The sequence below is a fragment of the Siniperca chuatsi genome, linkage group LG9, assembly GCF_020085105.1.
Source record: "Siniperca chuatsi isolate FFG_IHB_CAS linkage group LG9, ASM2008510v1, whole genome shotgun sequence".
NCBI classification, from domain to species: domain Eukaryota; kingdom Metazoa; phylum Chordata; class Actinopteri; order Centrarchiformes; family Sinipercidae; genus Siniperca; species Siniperca chuatsi.
In genome coordinates, this window is record NC_058050.1 from 23,396,302 (window position 1) to 23,417,758 (window position 21,457).

The following is a 21,457-nucleotide window of genomic DNA, read 5'->3' on the forward strand; positions in this document are numbered from 1 at the left end:
ACTTAGTTCCTAATACATAAACGCAGGATGAAGGATCATTATGCTGATTTGAATTCATTAGGCTTAATTTTATTTATTTTTCTACGGGAAAACAAAGACAAAGCGAAACAGATCATCCCGTCTTTGTCACGTGGTGCCTGAAAGATTCTCTCTCCGTGCCTCTCTCTCCAGTAGAAAGTTCATGCCACTGCATGTTTTTTCCTCTGCTGGGTTTTTCGGCAGTGTAGCATGGCATGCGCGCACTGAGGAGCCTTTCACCGGCTTCACCTGATACCGCTGTGACTTGGAGCAGGAGCTGCGTTACAGGCCAGGATCGACATGCATGGGTTAGTAGGTCAAACAAGGAGCTAGTCTTTCGACAGAGTTCGGAGGCCGGGTCAGACTAATGTGATTTATCAATACAGCACATAAGTGAATCATTGTCCTTAATGGTCATGATAATCCCAGAGACAGACCGTGGACGTGATTGGTCGAGGAGTGGGTGAGGATGAAGGGGGTGTATATGCTGTTCTGGACTTGATGTCTTGATTAGAGCATCAGGAACATGCACCTGCAGGATGTCCGTGTATGTCCCTGTACTCCCTCACTCTCTCTCTCTCTCTCTCTCTCACACACACACACACACACACACACACACAGATTTACACTTATCAAGGCTTGGCTGATGGGGGCTGGGAGAGAAAAGACAGAGCTCTGTTCCTTGACGCCGGAGCTCCGGCTCAGGTCAAGACTCGGCTCGCTGTAATCCCTCTCAGGTGATGCTGTTCACATTCAGCCGTTTCCAGCTGATCTGCTTAAATACGCCTTCCTCATCCCCTAAAAAGCCCCCACCTCCCCTCAACCAGCACAGCCTCCGAGGATGATGAGAAGGAGGGAGGGCTACTGCTTCTCCACGCTGTCAAATCTCACGTTTCAGAATTTCCTTTAAGTGATCAATCTGCTGCTTCACATGAATAAAATGAACAACCTTCTGTTTTATGGAATAAAAAAGGCAGGATGCAAGGCTCACATCACCTGGATTACAGTGGCATCATGTGAGAAAGCCTTGTTAGCAGACATGCCATCTGCAGGGCTTTTTTCACTTTTTCCAAAGGCAAGAGTGGCAAGGCTGGAGCGTTCCCTGTCCTCACTAGGCACTTAATCAACGTATTATATTGCACTGAAGTACCAGGTTCCAACATTAACACTTACACCCACAAACCTGGAACTTTGTATGAGCTTTCAACACACTGAGGCCTGATTTCCTAGGGCTTAGAAAGAGAAGTCACTGTGTTTGAATTGCTTATCTGCATCCATAGATGCTATCATTTTTAAATATATACAGCCAAAAACTGCATTTGATTTCCAAATTGTCTTCTTGTTTGCTATATTATCAACAAACTAAAACCACAAAGTCAATTCTCAAGTTCAATACCTGAGAGTATCAAGTTTCCACACACTTTTTATGGGATTCTTTGTTGAAAGAAGGACATATTCAGCCACAAATCATGACTATTTTCTGTGTATTTTGGCATCAAAAACTCACCACACACACACACACCCTTGTTGCTGACTGTCATCAGCAGTACAAACTGTCATGCATCTCTGACCTCACTCCCTCCACCCTGCTAGACTGCACTGGTTTCATCGCATCACTTTTGTCCTTCAAAACATCTGGGAATGCTGTTAAAGTAACAGATTACACAGTTGAATATGATCTGAAACATGCTGCAGCCTGCTGGGAATTCAAATTTGAGATTTCTGGGTAGATGTGGAAGGGTTAACAGTATCACATGGCAACTTCTCACCACTCTTGACTGCTATTACCAATTCATTACCTGTTTAAACATCTTAGAGCCCCACTGTGTGTCTCTGTTCCTTCAGGCAGCATTGGTACTCGAGCCTGATTTTATGTAGTCAGCAGGTGGCATCATTAGCCAGAGAATAAAAATGAAAAGTAATACCCTTGTGTCTAGCTATGATATCATAGAATGGCTTATTGGCATCATTTCCCTGCTTCTAGTGGGCAGGATAGGGGGTAAGGAGGTGTAAATTTAATATGTTTTATCATCTGTTTTACATGGAAAAAAAATGTATATGTACAATTACCACGGCCAAATAGGAGGTTGGGTCATGCCAGTGAGCAAGACAAGATCAGCCCAGAAACCACACAAAGATCCCAATCTTGACTCTGCTCATACATTTCAGCGGGCTCGAGTCATACGCAATGACTGTTTTTCTCCTTGACATCCCCTAATTATAACGGCATCTCAGTCCCTTACACCTCACTTTGTCATGTGGCTACATGCGCACAGTGTATTAATGGCAAAACTTTTTTATGCAAGTCAAACTGAAAAAGACATTTGTTAAATGATGTGTTTTGTTACGCCTGAGGAGCGGAGTGTGGCCAAATTGAGTTTCGAACGTGTCTGGGTCTCAACACTCCTGAACGGTTTGGATAGTTCCCCGTGCATGCCAGACAGGCTGTGTATAAAGCTGTCACAGGAACCTTGAGGGCTAGAAAAATATTCAAGCATTTTTGGGCCTATTGGACAATGATCTCTTACACATGCTTCTTCCAATATAACCGTGATAAATAAAGGAGGGAAGCAAATACCAAAAACTTGGCCGGCTGCCACCGCTTGCTAGAATGGCACTTTTGGCCCAAAGTGCTGTTTCCCCCCAAGCATACACACACACACACACACATACACTTTCAGCATTACTGTAAAACCTGTACATATTTGCAAGGGATCAGTTTGACAAGTGTAACGTTCGTTCTCAGAGCTGGCAGTAACAATGTGTAGCTTATAGCGCGCAGCCTAAAGCCGTTCTTGAGGTCAAATGTGTAAGTTAACCTCTTGATCTCATCCCCACTGGTTAGCCCTCCCCACCACCATCTCTCCCTTTCTCTCTTTCCCTCTTTCCCTCTTTCTCTCTCTCTCTCTCTCTCTCTCTCTCTCTCTCTCTCTCCCTCTCTCTCTCTCACACACACCACACAGATAAAGAGGCACCAAAAGACAAATGTTAAGACTGGATTTGCTGCTTGACCATCCAAAATTACCCTCCAGATTTAAGCGATATCAAAAAAAAAAAAAAAAGATTGATTACACTAAGAAAATTACATTCTATCTCCTATATACTATCTAGGATTGCACAGTCCTCAGAGAAAGAAACACACAGGGGAGCTGAAAAACGTGTGTGTGCCAGTACCCCGCAGTGATTGCCTGATTATTTGCAGATGGGCAGTGGAGGGCTTGCAGAGTGTGGAGGTTCCCCCTGGCATGCAGCGCATATGATTAAATCTTTGATTGCCTCACAATTTACAAGACCCCCCTCTCCCCTGACTTTAAATTACTTTTTCTACTGTACTACCACACTGTGCAGACTGCTTAGCGCTGCCGCTACATGGTCCCCGTGCTCTGACCAAGTCTCCTCTCATGGTCACCCTGAGGATCTTGGTGATGTGTTATGTCACAGGTCTGAAGAGGGGTCGGCGGGGGCCACTTTCCTAATCCCACTGTCTCCTCATTCATTCAGAGTATAGAGTAGTATTTACAAAGGGGCTGATCCCCTCCTCAACTCCTGCGCCTCCGCTGAGCGATTGTTATGCGGGTTTCCTACCAACTGTTCAAAGTGGTTATGAGATCAATTAAAACCAGCTTAGGGGCCTGGAGTGGAGATGTGCAATTCATAAGTCAGGGAAGAGGATTCCGTATCTATTCATTAAATAACTCCAACAATACGACCCCCCTCCCCTCCTATAAGCCGCCAGCTCTCTATAGACCGATCCGCACCAGCAGCTTTTTAGCAGTTTCGCATGTAAATAATATAGGAAGCCCTTTGCTGGGGCCACAACATCGGGAAGTAGCGTTAATATCCCGTCTGACAGCGTGGTTTAAATACGATTAACCAATTCACTGACGCAACATGTTTTAAAATTAATGTTGGACAGCCACACGCGTGGCCAATTTTGCGCACATTTTACGCATTAGCTACCGGCTCTGAAATCGTTACATAATGTTGAAAATCTTCTTTCAAGAAGTTAATAAATGACATCAGATGCTGCGAGACTGAGTTGTGGCTTAGATTACATTTTTCTTTCAGCGTGAATTTCCGGAATGTTCCTGAATTACAATATGTGTTGGATCGGCAACTCTCACCTGTGCGTTTCAAAACTCGAACAGAGATAGTTATCAATATTTGATGTCATTTTTTTCTGACTTCCCGCCTGCCCTGTGCGCACTGTGCTCAATGGGAACCTACAGAGAATGTATACACACTCGTGAGAAGAATATAAACCGAGTTTAGATCAGTTGCCTTTGCCTCCCGTGACCCACGCAAACTATTTAGCCATCTGTTGAAGTCACTCCCTGGATGCTCTAAGACCAGCGGGCTACAACCCCCTGTTACCTCTTTTGTTTCTCCTCCAGCGGTGCGACGGCGCCTGACAGTTGCTGTACTCCATACAGTTCAATACGATCAGGGCAAATGAGAAGAGTCGAAACTGCATCTGGACGGCGATCGGTTGTTCGGACTCCAGTAAAAAGGTGCCAGCAGGGCTCGGGATGAATTCTCTGACTTTGTAATGTCCTCCTCCAGTTTCTTTAGTCGATCCTCAAATGTGTCAAACATCAGACGAGATGCGACATGGTATCACGTCGCCGATTGGGATCATTTTATGAAGCGCGCTGATCCTCCAGTGACTAAAAGTGTCCGTTTTGGTGCGCTGCGGGGAGAATGACAAAGGAGGTTACTGTGATAACAGTGTAATGAAATCAACACCTTCCTAAACAATGATGCGTGGGGGTGATACGAGGGGGATTAAAACAAAAAAAAAATGAATAGCTCTTCTGTGTGTTAATGTGTTGGAACAATCACAGATGCAAAAGCAATGCGTACTGCTCTAACGACACTTCAAAAAAATAAGCGCAACCGTGCGTAAGAGTCGCCAAGCCGCTCCGTGAAATAACGTGTTGGTGTATAGGCTACCTTACATCAGTGTAATTCCGCTCCGGTCCACTTTTAGGTTCCCTCTGAGTGCAAGTGCGGCTCGGGAACATGCAGCATCCCTCTCTGTGTGAGAAACTTGTGTCTCCAGAAGAGAACAGAGGTCCGAGGAGGAGGAAAAAGGTGGTCGTGGAGAAGAGGGGGGTTCCTTTCCTGCTCTCTGTAAAAGCTTAGATTCCGTTTACCTGCGTTTCTTCACTCAAGCTCGTCCCGTCCGCGTCCCGTCGCGCAGTAGAAACAAACTCACATGTGTTGCTTTCTTTAAAGCGGAAAATGAGAGCCGGTGAGTGAGTCTGCGTTTTGCGCGCTGCTGAGGTTGAGCGGTGACTGACTCCCAACTGGTCCTGATGCTTGCTGCCTTTTTCCTCATATAGCGCGTGCCGCTGTCACGTGTGGATATTTCTAGTTTTGTGTTTCTTCTTATTTAAGATGTTGAAGATGACATTTAGCGTAGCCACCCCCCTCCACTCCACACACACACACTCACTCACTCACCCACACTGGCCGCTACGAGGTTGTCCCTGGGTCCTAGTGAGCGTAACAAGCTGGAATCATGCTACAGGAAAAAAAAAGTTCATGTAATTGTTTTAGGTGATGTTTGCAGCTCGTCTGTGGTTGGGCAATGCTGACTTTATTGTAGGCTATTTCAACATACAGAATATTCCTTTAATATTAAAATTCCTTATGATGTTATCACGCAATTGCACTTTTTCCCTTGTGGATGCCTAGTTTAGTGACCCCTCTCAAATGGAGATCAAAAATGAACTGAGTAATTGCGACACAGTCAATCTAACTGTCTTTGTTCCGCTTTCTTCCGCTGACGATAGCCCTATTGAATAATTAGAGGTTCGCCAAAAAAAAAAGCAATTATCTGCATAATGTGCTTAATGAGGTGGGCCCGCAAGTCAACCATCTCGTCACGCCTCTTTATTGCGCACCCAGGACTACGTTTTCCCCCTCCTCTGGAGAAATTAATGATAATAATTGGGGGAGCTATAATTGTGGAACATGAATAAATCATTCAGTAAATTCAGTGCTTTTCAGGCCCGGGACCGATGCGACATGAGAGATGGTCAATGGAGGCAGAGACTCTCCTTCAGTCAGTACCAACCTACCTTGTGGGGAGAGCCATGAGGGGCTGGCAGCTGGCAGGCAGCCATCCACTCCTCAGTGACATTCAAACGCTGGCTGTGCGGCAGTTACACATCAAAGATGGAATGAGACAGCAGTGTTATGAAAGTTAGTGGCAGAGGAAGAGAATCAGAGTGTAGTGATGTATGAGAAACTAACAAAAATACTGGACAATCATAGAAGACATTTCTGGTACTATTTTATCACCATCAGCAACTGCTCCACGTCCTGATTGGAATACAAGTTGTGAATGCTCTACCCCCTTCAGCCACTAGGTGTGGCACTTAATCTTTTATTTATTTCAGGAAATTACTTTCATGTGATAGCTACATTGTCAGTAATTCTACGTCAATCAAACTAGTGTGAAGTCAAGAATATTACACAGCCTTTCATAAGACATAGCCTGACATAAAATGATAATGTGTGGTGTAGAAAATATATAACAGTTTCCAGTGTAAAAATGATCAATCAATCAAATCAACCTGTATTTCCCCTTTAGTCTGGTTGCCCTCACAGAGATCACACAGATCTCCCATCTTAACATTACAAACTGCCATTTACACGCTGGTTTTACACTTTAAATGCCAGAGAAACAAAGAGATTTCTACCCTCAGGCAGTAAAACATACACTCTCTCAAACCCACACACAAGCGCAAGTTTCCATTGTGTCACTGGAACTGATTGAAAAAAATATGCGGGGGGAAAACCTCTAACAATATGTAAAAAAATATGTTTCTTTGCCAAAACCTATAGTGACCTTTGTCCTGACTTTGTTTATTTATTTATCCAGAGAGCAGTGACAGACATTGTGGTCAGGAAGGCTGTTAGCCGCAGGCAGTGATGTTGGTTTGGATTCCTCTCTAAAACAACATCTCAGAGTGCACGGTTAAGGTGAATGTGATAATTTAGGCCTCCGGCACTTTTATTTTCATGATGTGTCATGGAGAAGGGGGCCGGTAAACCAATCACTTTATTCTCTCCATCCCTCCTCTCCTCTCCTCCCTCCCTCCAGTGCACGTAAGTGGAGGTGACGTCAGCATTTGGGATGGTCTGGCTCGGAGCCCTCAGTGCCATAACAGCAATGAGGGGAGCTGCTATACACTCTGTTCATCAGAGACACAGACTGGATGGTCTTCAGCGTGGGTTGTTGTCACGGCTTGCTAGGTAGAAGAAAAAAAGTCTCAGCCCACAGTGGTCATCTAAGTCAGAATCTTGAAAGGAGGATGAGAGTGAGGCAAACTGAGAAAGTTCAAGTTATACTTAGCAACTTTCCAAAGTTTGTGGCTCCAAATGGCAAGAGGCAAACTTCAGTGTCCAGACATAATCTAACATGACATTCACAAACAAAGCTGAAACATTACAGTCCACATGTACAAATACAATTTTATAGTCGCCATAAATCTGGTTAGTCGCTGTTCTGGAGCTAAGAGGAAATTTAAACATCTACAATTCCAAGACAACTGGAACTCTCCATCTGTTGATCGTGCGATATGATCAAAAGCTCCAGAACAGTTATTAAATGGCCCTTGAGGTGAGATTGTTTTGTCAACTGCTGTATCCAAGGTCGAGAATGAACTATGAACCTAAAGCATACATTTAATAATTAAAAACATATCAAAGTCCATCCATCTTATGAATATTCAACTCTCAACCCCTGTAGGCTTGAGACATAGAGCAGAGACTGTAGTTAGCCTGAATACACAGCGGCTATAATGGATTTTGTGAAATTAAGCTTTATGCTCCTTTAAAAAGGCCCTGAAAACCTATTTTCTCAATCTGCTTCTCCTACAAGTCACAGGGTCCTACAAACATTTCTGCCAAAGTTTGAACAGTTTTGGTTGCTTCATCGGAGAGCTTTCTGGGTTTTCTGTGCTTTGTTGGAAAATGGTAATGTCACAAACGTTGGTGCACCAATCAGGATTTAGCAATATATGAATTCAACTGTTGTCGGGTTCTGATCAAACCAAGTGAGAGAAGACGAGTTTTTGACTGCGCTCAACCCCAGTATGTATAGATGGGTGCTGAATCCTCAAAAGAAAAAAAAAAAGGAATAAATAAATAAATCAAAAAAAGTACAGCACGCCACTTAAATTGGTTGTTCATGCTGACTCCTGATTTTTAAACTATTAATAAATGATGTCTTTTAATTCTTTTTTCTGAACTTTGAGTGTTAATTTACTTAAGTTATGAGAGAAAAAAAATAAGATCTGAAAGTTTTCAGCTTTTTAAAAAAAAAAAAAAAAAAAAAATCAACTTAGTGTTTTATTCCTGAAAACACATTCAGTGAGCTCCACCAGTCAGACACGTTGCAGTTGCCACCTTGAAGCGCTGCAGTTGGCAGCCAGGGCTGACTTATTGTAGGTAAATACAAAACAAATGGAAACAAAAACAGAGCAGTGCTGAATGACTGCAGCCTCATGCTCTGTCTGTGAATCCTGACTAGATGCATAAATTCACCAGCATGTGAAACAGTACTGACTGACAAAGCAGTGCAGCTTCTTTCCCTGTTAAAAGATGTTTATGGCCACAGTTTTGTACATTTCCTATGAGCATGATGTAATGGTTTATCTTGTAGTTGGTTGGTTCAGTTTAAGGGCTGAGAACTCTTCAAGCCCATCTCAAAACTATAGAGCAAAATACATTTCACCTTTACTAAGGTCCAGTTTCTTCTTCTCTGAACAGAATAATGTCAAACTTCTGATAAAGAGTCTGTTTGTGGAGTCTGATGATACATCACTTCATGTGGTTTGCAGGTGATGAAAGACTCTTTGCACTTTCCATACTTTTGATTTAGCCTGACAAAGCAGGTGCATTTTTACATAAAAATCCTTGTTTAGGAGTTAAATTATATGTAAGAAGAAAATTAGGAGGCATGTAAAGGAATGAAGGCCTGTCTGTGAGCAATTGTGATAAAGAAGCAGAGACGGAGAGGCAGAGGACAGAGTTATGAGAAGGTCAAAAGCAGAGAAAAGCGGGGGTGGGGTGGGACATTAAAAAGATTGTGTCCGTCTGGCTAATGGTTCTTTATGACTCCCTCATGTCCTCAGATGGGCAGGATGACTGGCAGAGTGTGTGACCACTGGTAACTGTACATCACCTTTGTTTGCCCCTTTCAGCTGACATCCCACTCAGTGAGACTGCCTGCCACGGTGAAGCGAACCACTAAAACACCATAAAACCAAGAGACTAAACAGCCATTCATCATTACTGCGCACACATGAGCCGCATCACACGCAGCAGTCTTAACTGTCCCACTCAGTGACTCAATACGCACATTAAAACTTCATCAAGTATTACTGATACAAAAAAGTCTGACCACTCAAACCTCAACCGCTGTTTGTAATGTCCAGAAATAAGGCAATCATGGGTGAAAATGGTTTTGTTGGTCACTTTATTGAATTGGTGATGACTTGAACCAAGTGCAAAGCAGTACTGTGCTCCTTGAGAGACAAGTGTGGAAAAAAGATGTAACACAATGAGTAGGATGGATTCATCTTCACTGTGTCGCTAGAATCCTGTTTCCTGACCTGCCCAGTTTGGTGTCTGGAAGAAAAGCATGAAGAAAATGTAAAATTAGACCATTTGTAGATCACCGAGACCGATGAAAACTAAATTTTATTGTTGATTGCGGGAAATGTGAAAAAGTAACACATGTGCAAGCAGTTAAGTGCTGACGTTTTCCTTGTTGGAGTGTGTAATGTGTGTGTTCTGTTGGTAAGCGCTGGGTGGCTGTGAGGGTTGACAGGGACCCTATGCAGCCGGCCCAGATGGTAAGCAGTAAATGTAAGTGATTTGTAGCCTTGAGGACAGCAGGATGTAATGGTGCTCTGTGAGTTGTTTGCAGCTTCTTTTGTCTAATTACAAAAACTCCTTAATGAGGGGGGCCTTTGCTTTTTTACAGGACAGGGTTATGGCAGCACTCCTGCTGCAGATATTCAAACAATAGGGAGGAGGGTAATTGAGCACATCAAAAGATAGCCAGTCAAGAGCTGCACAGTTAAAAAGTGAACATTTAACTTGTCTGTTGTAAGTCCGTGGCCTTGGTGCTGTCAGGTGTCGGGCGAGGGAACCAACCCATCAATCTGCTTTGACAACGTGCATGTCTTCAAGGAGTGGGGAGTCCAGTTTAGAGTATGTGCGTGATTATGACATTCTGTGCAGTTTACAACAGTCTACATACCACTAAAATGCACAAGGTCAACATCAAAAACACACTTAAATGGGATGACTGGACCCTGAGCCAGACATCTGCAACAGGTCCTAAGTGCAGGGAACTCCAGGCTTTGAGTAATGTTCACCAAAAGCCAGTGTGAGGGTCCACCTTATTTACGTTGCTGTGCTGAGTCACACCGCTCAAGAATCGTTTTATGGTTGTTTGGAATCTACCTTGTCATTAGGCCTTTGAAGAGCAATGGAGGGATGAAAGCGTTAGCTCTGTTAAACTTGCTCTTACTGGCTTATTTCGTGTAAAGAGAGCTTTTGTTGATGGTTGTTCATCAACATTCTTTAGCTTTGTTCTTCTGAGCTGATCATTTGAGATGCTTTGAACTGCCCTGAGTTCATGGTGACCTTCTAGCAATCTGATGGGTTAAGGGAGGGATGGTAGCCTTCAGCGATGAGCTGAAAGTGAGTTAGTGTGCATTTTGTATGTACAGTATGTGCGTTACTCACCTCAGTCTTGTTGCTCTGAGCCTGCTTTTTTTCAATGTTCATGGCCAACATCTGGCTGCGGAATGAGAGGCTCTTGGTCTTCTCAATCACCTGCTGGTAAGGTGATACAGCGTTGTTCCCCATGACCACATGGCCCTAGAAATACAGACAAAAATGGACAAGAGATTCAGAATAACAATCAATAAGCCAATCACATTGGGTCTTGCAGACACTCCATCCTACAAACACCAACCAGAGGCTGCTTAGGTCCCATTCACATCTACTGTAGGAACATCTAGATAATTCTATGTCATTCTGGAGGACTGGGCTATGATTTGCTGATTACAGAGAACTGTTGTGATGTGTATGCCAAAACATGCAGGTTCAACCAGGAGCCTCACGAACGGGACCTAACAAGAGTGAGATATTATGGTTACAATGTCCTTAAAGTGCAAGCTACAATCAAAAGTCAGGACATAAATAATGCCTCCCTATCCCTCTGAAGTCACACAGGAGCAGCATCTAAAAGGGCTATATGAATGTCACTACCATCCCCAATTTGCAAAGGGCTGTTTAAAAAACTTTGATTAATTAGTTAAATACTGAGTCGATTGATGGAGGAAGAAGACAGAAGGTCTCACCAGTTTGGAGTCTATCTTTGCATCCAGCCTGGCATTGCGGATAAGGTTGACGATCCATCTCTCAGCTTCCTCGGGCGACATGTTCAGTTTGTCTGCCAGCATGCTGTAGAGGAAACAGAGAGACATGGGACTCAAACCTGGGTATAAAGCAACAGAAAGGGTAGGAAGGTATGTCTCAGTGCTGGGCAGATTGTCCTGAAAAAGAAGAGAATACCCAAGGATGCCGAAGCCAAACACCTGCAAAACTAATCCTCCTCAGCTGTACTTTGTTTTAAGTGCTACTTAGCAAATATTAGCATGCTAACAGGCTCAACTAAAGATGGTGAATGTCAAACATAATACCCTTTAAACACTAGCATTTTAGCATTGTCACTGTAAGCATTTTGCATGCTGACATTAGCATTTTGCTTAAAGCACTGCTGTGCAAGTAGAGCATCACTGAGCCGCTAACATATTCTTGTTCAAATGACAAAAACTGCATGTCTAAAAAGTTGGTTGTTTCCTAGGTAAGATTAGTCCTTTGCAAACAGCGACTTCAATTAAACTGGGTTGCTGTCTGAACGTGCTGACGCAAACATGAAATACAGACGGGTGACAAATTCATAGAAAAACCTGAATAAAGGTGTGGAGAAACATAACGAATGCAGATGCTTCCACACAGGTGCACTGCATGGCACAATAAAGCAATGAACATCTAATCATGCTCTGTGGCATGTATAAAAATGCTGATCAGGCCCAGTTGATTCTGATTTTGTATTAAGATGGCAAGAGGAAAAGATCTAAGTGACTTGGAAAGAGGGTTCATTGTTGGGGCACAACTGGCTGTGTTTCAGTAACGGTGACTAAAGTGACATCTGCATTTAGATCTATGGACATGGATCTAAGACATCACTAAATAGGTTCAGAAACTGTGGTCAACAGTGCACATTTGATGACTGTGATGCTTGTGCATTAGTGCGATATGTAAGGAAAAACAGAAGAGCGACTCTTCCTCAGGTGACTGAGAATGTCAATGCAGGACGTGATCAGACTGTCAGCAAGAACAGTCCGTCGACAATTACATAGAGAGGGATATTATAGTAGGGTTGCAGTGCATAAACCCCTCATTACAAAGATGAATGGCCATCCAAGAGTTCAGTGGTGCAAAAACCATAGACACTGATCTACAGAGATGTGGAAAAAGTGATATGGTCAGATGAGTCATCCTTCACCATATTCTCGACAAGTGGGCGAGTGCATGTGTGCCGTACACCAGGAGAATGGTACAGGCCTGAACACTTGACCCCTACAGTGAAGGGCTCTGGTGGCTCTGTTATGCTGTGGGGGGCATTTTGCTGGCATGGTTTGGTTTCACTTGTCCCTTCAGAGGGAAGGGTCACTGCAAATCAATACAAAGTTTTTCTGAGTGATCACCTTTATCCTATGATGAAACATTTCTATCCTGATGGGAGTGGTCTCTTCCAGGATGACAATGCCCCCATCCATTGGGCACGAGGGGCCACTGAATGGTTTGATGAGTATGAAAATGATGTGAATCATATGCCATGGCCTTCGCAGTCACCAGATCTCAACCCAAATGAACACCTATGGGTGATTTTGGACCGACGTGTTAGACAGCGCTCTCCACCACCATTATCAAAACACCAAATGAGGGAATATCTTTTGGAAGAATGGTGTTCTATCCCTCCAGTAGAGTTCCAGAGACTTGCAGAATCAATGTCAAGGCGCATTGAAGCTGTTCTGGCAGCATGTGGTGGCCCAACACCTTACTAAGACACTTTGTTGGTTTTTCCCTTTAATTTGTCACCTGTCTGTATGCAATAGCACCAACTCTTAGTTAACACTGCACTACATTATGATGGATGTTGCACATTAGGTACCAAGTGACTAGTTACTATTTTCAATTGACAGTGTTAATAAATAGCCAACATATTGTGTTCAGGCAGAAGGTATACAACATGAAGCACACCCCAAAAACACTTCTAATGGTCCTTTACTAATGGGAGCTTGATTTACAGACTTGGACATATAACTCAATTAGAAGTGCTGGGACTACCCCATGTTGTGAGCCTCTGTTACTTATCCTTTTATTTTTTTGTACATCTGTGCAGGACACACTCTCCCACCTGGCTGCTAAAGCTTGTCATGGCACACTGGTCCAAATAGTGATTGTCCCTGAAAATGAAAGCCAGGTTGGAGTTCGGCCTGCTCTTTGATACAGCTAGACATGGATGCGTCACAGTAGAAGGAGGTATAAGGGTGGCTGGCATTCTTTGATCCAAAGCTTTCCCCAGTGCAGCTGGCTTCCCTTGTGGCTTTCAAAATAACTAAACCCCTCTCTAGACCCCCTTCCCCCCACGTTTCCTGCCCCCTTCCTTCGGTCTGACCCCCACCACCCTCCACGCCTACCACATTTCATATAAGGGCCCCAATAAATATCCTCAACCCCTCTGTGCACTGCCCACAATTACTACAGAAACCCTTCCTCTCATCTCAAAAGGCAAGACCCTGACCCCTCCCACCCATGAAAAACCTTACTAAACACACCGTCTTACTAAACACACATACTTAATGAAATACTGTAGGTACAAATTTGTCATTGTGTATAGCCTGTGTGTGTTTATACAAAATAATAGGGGTTATAAGGCCTATATAAAAACAATTTACTCTACTAATTGTCACTTCCTGGTCCATTAATCACATTGAGGGAGACTCCTTCAGTGAGTAAGCTAGAATCTGCCCACACCACACCACTTCTCACGCCATGGCTCTGCAAACACAGATCCCACCACCACCACCATTACTGATTTCAACTGTCGCTCTCACAGTCCGACTTATTTAAGACATTCTTTTGGTGGAAAGTAATCTTATTTGGGATTTGCAATAATGTCTGTCTTAACTCAAGGTTCAAAAAGAAAAAAATAAATAAAAGACTACCGCTTTCTAACCCATGAATGTTGGTCAAATGGTGGCAAAACCACATAAAGAAGGCAAGTGGAATGATGTCAGTGTCTGGATGGGGCATTAAAGCATAAACAACAAATAAGCATTACCTCAACATAATGAGCAAAATAGGGTTTGCAAGTGACAGTGCATATCAACACTTTTCACCACCCGTGAAGTGATGGAGGATAGAAGATAGAAAAGCACCAGTCGATAGTTGATTCATGTGTGTCTCAGCAGTCCAGAGGAGAGAAAAGGGATACAGAGAGACTGATCAACCTGTCACTCACACCAACAAACTACTAACATAGCTCTGCTGGACGGCTGATTAGACTTCAGCTCATCAAAACCTGGAGAAAATGATGCTTGACAATGAAATTGCTCCTATGGATCATTATTGGGAACCTAACAAGTTTGGAAAAGTGTCAGCTGTCTAATGACGCAAGTTTAGGTTGTGATGGATAACACATGTCGCCGATCACAGACTGACGCTATTAACATCAAGGATTTTAGTCTGCAGGCCTAAATGTTGCTAATGTAGAGCAAATGGCACATTGACAAATAGTTGTGGTTCATATTGATAGCTTAATCAATAATTGATTTGGATCATAGTGCAATATAATGGAATGGAATGCAACTGAAACTACTACATCAAAAATGGCTAAAGTTGAATTAACACCTGTCTGACACAGTCAACAAATACTGGCTACTACAAGCTTCACATAAAGTATATACATATACCATAGCAGGTCCATAGTAATATAAGTGTGTTTGTGTCATGTCCACCCCCGTATCTTGCTCTAGAACAGTGTAAAACTACAAGAATAGTCAACACCTGTTAAGAGCACCACTCCATCACACTCACTGACATTCAAAAACACCCTTTACCTATTTATCTAACAATCAAGTAATCTAAGGCAAATTTGAATGAAATTTGTTGTTATTGGTTCCGGTGGAACCAGGGTTACTGGGTGTTCTGTTTGGCAATTCAGTAAAGTGGGGGCACATGTCAGTCAAGTCCAGGTCAGATATGATGGTCAAAACAAACATGATCTGGTTTCCTCACCGGGGAGTTAAGCTAACCCCTAACCCCTCTAAACGTGATCTGTGCAGCATAACACAGGAACACAGAGTGCCCCAAAAGGCCCAGGGCCCTGGCCTGTACCAGCCAAAGTCCTCTAATCTAATTTATAAAAAGAAGTCTGGCAATGTTTTCCTCCCAGGAAGAACATTTGTATATCAGAGGAGGGCTACTTTATCTCATTGTCTCTCTGTGTGGTGTACAGCAGCCACCCCTTCTTCTTAAACCTCAGAGTGAAAGTAAGAAAAGAGGGGAAGAAAAAAAACAGAAAAGAAGGGAGATGTGACAGGGAGCAGGGAATGGGTTGGACTCATACAACCTACACTATTGACATCCTTTGGCCCTTAAGCCCAGCAGACAGCCTCCATGACTGGTTCTACTTTACACAACCATGATCCTGTTCCTTGGGGGAGAAGGGATCACTTTCATTTCGACCCCTTACTCACTCTGGCTCCTGAGCTTTCGACTTCAGGCTAGGGGACTCCTTTGGGTCTCAATACCAACCTCACACTTGAAGAGAGGGGTCAGGCATTGGGGTCTAAGAGGAGAGAGGAGTATTGGGGGGTCTTTCTCAAAAGTAGCCCCCTTTTTAACATGGCTGGCCTAAAATGAATGCATTGTTAAACACTAACATATGATAGCGTTTGGGAGACTCCAAGCCATTTGGAGCAACCTCGCTTTCGGCAAAATTGATTTTTCGGGGAAACCGAAATGATCGTGTGGTCTTTTTAATGACTCAATTGTGAGGTGGAAAGATCTTCAGTGTTACATCCAAATACACAAGATACTACTTTCCAACTAGCAGTGAGCTGTTGTGTACAAATACAATCTCATGATGAGGGGGAAAAAACTGCTCAAATGATCATGTGTCTAAAGCATTTACTCAAAATGTCAAAGGACAAGTGTGCATTTGAGGTCAAAGTAGGGTCTCGCCACTGAAACATTCATGGAAGGACTAAGGAAATAAACCCTGTAACTCAAACAAGGAAAACAAAGCTAAATTGGAAACACACTCGGGACACTGAAAAGTCTAGACAAAAGGATGTGTGTGTATGCAATTATGAGTGCAGGCTGAATCACATTTTCACTGCCTACAGTACGTTTTACATAAGCCTTTATTGCATAAAATAACTCAATTACGCCAACTTCTGGTCTACTTTTGTGTCCCAAGCTGTGGGCAAAAGGCAAGCTAAATATCTGTGAAACCATCATGGCCAACAGCTGTAAAAATGTCCTCATTAAAACAGCCATCAAATTCATTTGAGCCCACGCATGGATGCAGAGGGCTTCTGGGTAGAGGACTAATGACTTAGAATTTGGGTGTCTTTCAAAAATAGACATGTTCTGTCCATCGTCATAACACCACCAAAAATAAACATGGAAATCCCTGAAACTGCCCCTGATGTGTTCCTGCTTTAGAAACCTCAACAAACCGAGAGCACAGAAAAAAGGTGAAAAGAAGAAAAATCACCGATAGACTTCCTCTTTCAGTGTTACCACTAACCTTTGTGGTCTTTAACAAGTAAATGGATCCAATTGCAGTAAGTCTGCCAAAAAGAACCAGGACTCCTAATCAATTCCAGACAATCTGCAACTGGAGATTTCGACAGGGCCTGATCATGTTCCACGTAACAACCTTGACTACAGACCTCCACGGCTCTATATAACAGTCAATGCAATCATTTTCGTGTCAACAGAAGTAATTCATTCCCTCTTTCCACTGAGCATCATGTGTTCATGGACCATATTTGAAATGCAGACCTTCCTTCAAATCTTCAGCATTCACAATTTGCCTGAGGGGCAGTATACTATGAATGTAGCTTTCTGAAAGGAGTGGGAAATTTGCACTGTAAATTGGTGAAGAACTGTAAGTTAGTGAAGAACAGGGTAAACAAAAGAACATATGCCTTAATTTATATCAGAGATTAGATACAGCAACAAGCACAAATCCACCATTACAAAGATGAGGATTAATGGCTGAGAAGGGTGATCTTTGTCACTCTCTAAAATTTATGTAAAGAGGCAGCCAAATCCTATAATCTCTCTTAATTGCAGACAATTACTATAATCTTTTTTTTCTCTCTCCACCAATGCTCACTATAATTAGCATTGACTAAACTTCTTGGTTTTGGGGAGGCATCCAAGGTCAATTTTATTTTAATGTAACTAAACTGAATTTTAAACTAGGAGTCAATAGAGACCTACAAAACCCACTGACCTCCATTCACCCAAAGAAAAGGAGCTGAAATGTTCCTCCTTGTTAAAGCAGCTGGGAACGTCTCAAGCCGTCTCTACCCTGACCTCATCCTGGGAGAAAACTGTCCATGAATTGGCCTTGGACAGATGGTCTTAAAAGTTTAGTGAGTAGAGCAACCTGTGGAGACCTGGAAGCAGTTAAACCTCACAATACTTAATCCTCAAGATGTGTGGGGTCAGCATGGCTGTGTGTGGAAGGGGCAATAAACACTTATCTGTGAGGAAAATTCCACTAATCACTAAGCCCATGTTCTTACTTCCTGTTTACTGACTGCTTACAAAGTCTAGTGACAGCAAATAGGACTTCCTGTTAGTCTTAAGAGATGTCTGTCGGAATTCTGCTGTGCAACCTGGTCAGGATTTAAAAGCAATTGTGGCATCCCCATACAGCATCACCAATGAGAAGTTCAACTTGCAAATGTTAGTTTCACCTAGTTTGGATTGTACTGAGTGACTAACCTGATGCTGATGCACTGGTGGATTCTGCAGAAAGTCTCAAAGATGAAGAGGCGGGCATTCTCAATAAAGTCCTCCAGGCAAGCAACCAGGAAGAAGTCATTCACAAGAACCTAAGAGACAGAAAGCATGTTACATAAGAGCAGGGTAAATATTATACAATATTAAAGAGTTATTTCTGTCTGTTTATAGGTCTACCTCAAAGTTTCTCTTACAATAGTTTCAGGTTCGAGTAAGGAGAAACTGTTAAATACGCAAAGAAGTGAGACTTATTAGGACAATCAAGTTGGGACCTTCAGAGTGACTAGCAATGGAGAGTCATGAGTGTATCATTACTAGTTTCAATCTGTCTGCTTCTGGGAAATCATGTCTTATTCAATTAAGGAAAATATAAATCAAATTCCAGTCCATTTCTGATATGCAGTCAGAGTAAACAGGGAAGGGAGGACCACAGTGGCTACATTTCCATTACCAAAGGTTTGTTTTGGCAAAAGTTTTTAAAGATGAAAGTTCCCTGTCCCAGGCTCTGCAAGGTGCTTCAAATCAACCACAAATCTTTGAATTCTACAACCACCACATGAGACAATACAGTAAGAACAGAGTCAACCACAGAGATGACCACATTGTCTGTGACTTATCACCAGTCATCTGGTCTGGTGATTCAGTGTCAACTCCGCTGTGCAGGATCGCCAAATTTCACAGCTACAGTCATCCAACAACTGTAGCATTGCCAGTCCAAATAAATTCACAGATGAGATCAAGTCTTTTCAGCCATCCATATGCAGTATCACCTGTGGCTTGTTACAGTAAGAAATATAGCCTTACTTGGACTCTTTGACACTACTGCATATGGCTGACACTACTGCATATGGCTGATTCATCTACTGTAAATGTTTATGACCCAGCTATGGCCCCAGAAGTACCACTGTGTGAAATGCTCCCATTTCTCAGTGCTTGCTGCATTCCAACTCTTCATTGAGTGCTATTTCAAATCAAAGACCTCCATCTTCAAAAGTCCTCTAAGAATTACCAGCTCTTTATTTGCTTAAGCTTAGAAAGCTGCTATCTGCCCAGAGTTCTGCTTGAATAAATCCCAACTACATGGCGTTATCAGGCAACGCACAGTTCAGCTATGACAACGCTTATCTAAGGCTGATAAACTTTGAACAGTTAAGTGCCCTAATTACTGTCATCTGGGATTCAGACCACAAAGCTTAAACAAATTCTGAAAGGGGCTTGAAGAGCCCTTTTATGCACAATCTGAGGGCCAGACTATAGGTAGGCCTATACTTTTCTTTCTTTGACATGCAAGAATCTAACATCTGACAGTGATTCCAGATTCGGGTTGAGTGGGAAAGAAACAAAAAAACAATAAATAAATAAAAAAATTAATAAAAAAACCTGTACAGCCTGAACAGGACATTTTAAACCAAGCTAAACCCCCCATTTGAAAGCACTTGGCTCAAACAGGGTACAGTGAACTGAAGACAGGAGAGCTGAAAACAATACTCATATCTTGCTATTACAGCAATCAGTAAATAGATGGGTGCCACTCTTCTCAATGGCTCAAAATTGATGCATTACAAACGTTCATCAAGACAAGAGCCCATCCCAATGGGGTATCCGTTTACCTCAATCACTGCACGGTCTGTGAAACATTCCTTTACCTCTAAAATAATGTGCTTTTTAATGGCTTGCGTGTGAATTTCTGCAGGGAAAAAAACTACATTACTGACTTCAAACACGACCATTTTGGGAAAATGTTTGCAGACCATCACAGGTAATGCATTAAAGGTGCCGTTAAACATTTTTGGAACCACCCAACTTGCTAGACCCGCTTGTGAACTGAACTAGGTCAATGGAGGGCTTTTGTGCCTACTGGACATGCTCTAATAAGACTGGCAGGTAGGCCAGTGTTATAAGCACCTGGAATAACTTGGGCTCTGACCTGAGAGGTAGTTGGGATTGAGCATCTGTTTCAACCACAGTAGTCTCTAAACAGAACACCATGAGATGAGGTCAAGAACAACCCAGAGAGTTCCTAAAAAGTGTGTGCAAGTGTTTAACAAGGTTGGTGATTGAGGGCGTGTGTCATGTCTTAGATGAAATAGGATACAGCTCTAATATTGTTGATAGTACATGTCATCATTTGGAGATGGCCCCTGGAGGCCTTTACACAGGAAAAATCTCATTTTCTCTTGGAAGATGATTTGGAATTTTTATGACCATGCACAGATTTTTGAGGGTATAACTAAGTAAAAACAAATCTGCCCAAAAGAGTTTTGTTATAACTTCCTCATTTGTTAAATAGTGATTTGGGAAGCTGAAGACTCTTTGTATTAGCTTAAAAATAGGTTAAAATGAAACAGAGCTGTCAGTAAACCGCTGACATGATTTATAAACATTTACTCCTGGGAAAGAGCCATTTGATCAGGCCAGATGTTTTTCATTTTGAAGGTTTATCGTTGAGAGGCAAAAGATGAAAAAGGGGCCAAATAACCCCAAGTTTCACTTCTATTCCTCTGCAGGTCCAAATTATCAAGTCACCTGGGAAAACCAAATTACAGTGTGTACGCACAGAATGAACTAAGAGATCAAGTTACGCAAAATATACATATAGCACAACACCAGTCAGGACACCTGCTCTCTCTCTAAATCTAATTACTGTGCACTGAATGTGTCCCCAGAATCTGACCAGCCCCTCATAATAGGGTCTGCTGGCCTTATGCCACCAATGCAACACATAATTTATTATTATGTTGTACAGGCATTCCTGTTATCGTGTCTACCCGCTGTCTCTAACTGAATGAAATACAACACTTGCATTGCAAAATATCTCTCTCACAGACAAACACACACACACACACACACACACACACAAAGTAACACTGAGGAATTCCTAAAAGATTAAACAAGAATTAAAACTGTTTGCTTTACTGGCACCCCAGCCCAAATTTGAATGAAGTTGACCTTATAATGTAAAATGAAGATTTATCTTCACATCATCTAATGGTTTAAGACACACCACATTTTCTTGATTGAGAACCTACAATACTTTTTTTTTTTAATACTGTATAAGAGATAATTCAACTGCTTGTGATTTTTGCAGTTGTAGTTGTACTGACTTGTGTTATACTGTATGGTGTTAATATGTTTGCTCCTTCATATAATGTACACCTAGCTAGAACTAATGCAGTCTTAAAAACAGTCCTGCCATAAATCCTACCGTATGAAGGTTATAATGTTCAGTTTCTCCTGAAACTAGTTTAAGTAGGTGTTGATTCAACTTTATGGTCATTTTTTAAAGGCT

General features: G+C 42.4%; 2 protein-coding genes across 8 annotated transcripts in view; both read right to left on the minus strand.

Moving 5' to 3' along the window:
* rspo2 (R-spondin 2) overlaps positions 1-5,452 on the minus strand; it is a 58,925-nt gene extending 53,473 nt beyond the window's left edge. The window contains exons 1-2 of one of the 6 annotated variants that reach the window (XR_006379087.1): positions 5,175-5,438; positions 4,393-4,708 (exon numbers count right to left, since the gene is read on the minus strand). Coding sequence is in view for 2 of the 6 variants with exons in the window: in XM_044206693.1 (XP_044062628.1) it covers positions 4,393-4,492 (100 nt within the window). In the remaining 4 variants the exon portion in view is untranslated. Of the gene's footprint in view, positions 1-4,392; positions 4,709-4,971 lie in introns of all 6 variants that reach the window. The other 5 variants (XR_006379085.1, XR_006379086.1, XR_006379088.1 and 2 more) reach the window with 5 other exon arrangements.
* A 4,042-nt stretch (positions 5,453-9,494) lies between these two features.
* Positions 9,495-21,457, minus strand: part of eif3ea (eukaryotic translation initiation factor 3, subunit E, a) — a 32,683-nt gene continuing 20,720 nt past the window's right edge. For both annotated transcript variants that reach the window (XM_044206705.1, XM_044206706.1), the window contains 4 exons: positions 18,151-18,260; positions 11,412-11,514; positions 10,792-10,926; positions 9,495-9,663 (listed from right to left, as the gene is read on the minus strand). In XM_044206705.1, the coding sequence (XP_044062640.1) occupies positions 9,628-9,663; positions 10,792-10,926; positions 11,412-11,514; positions 18,151-18,260 (384 nt within the window). In that variant the 3' untranslated portion in view covers positions 9,495-9,627. The remainder of the gene's footprint in view (positions 9,664-10,791; positions 10,927-11,411; positions 11,515-18,150; positions 18,261-21,457) is intronic.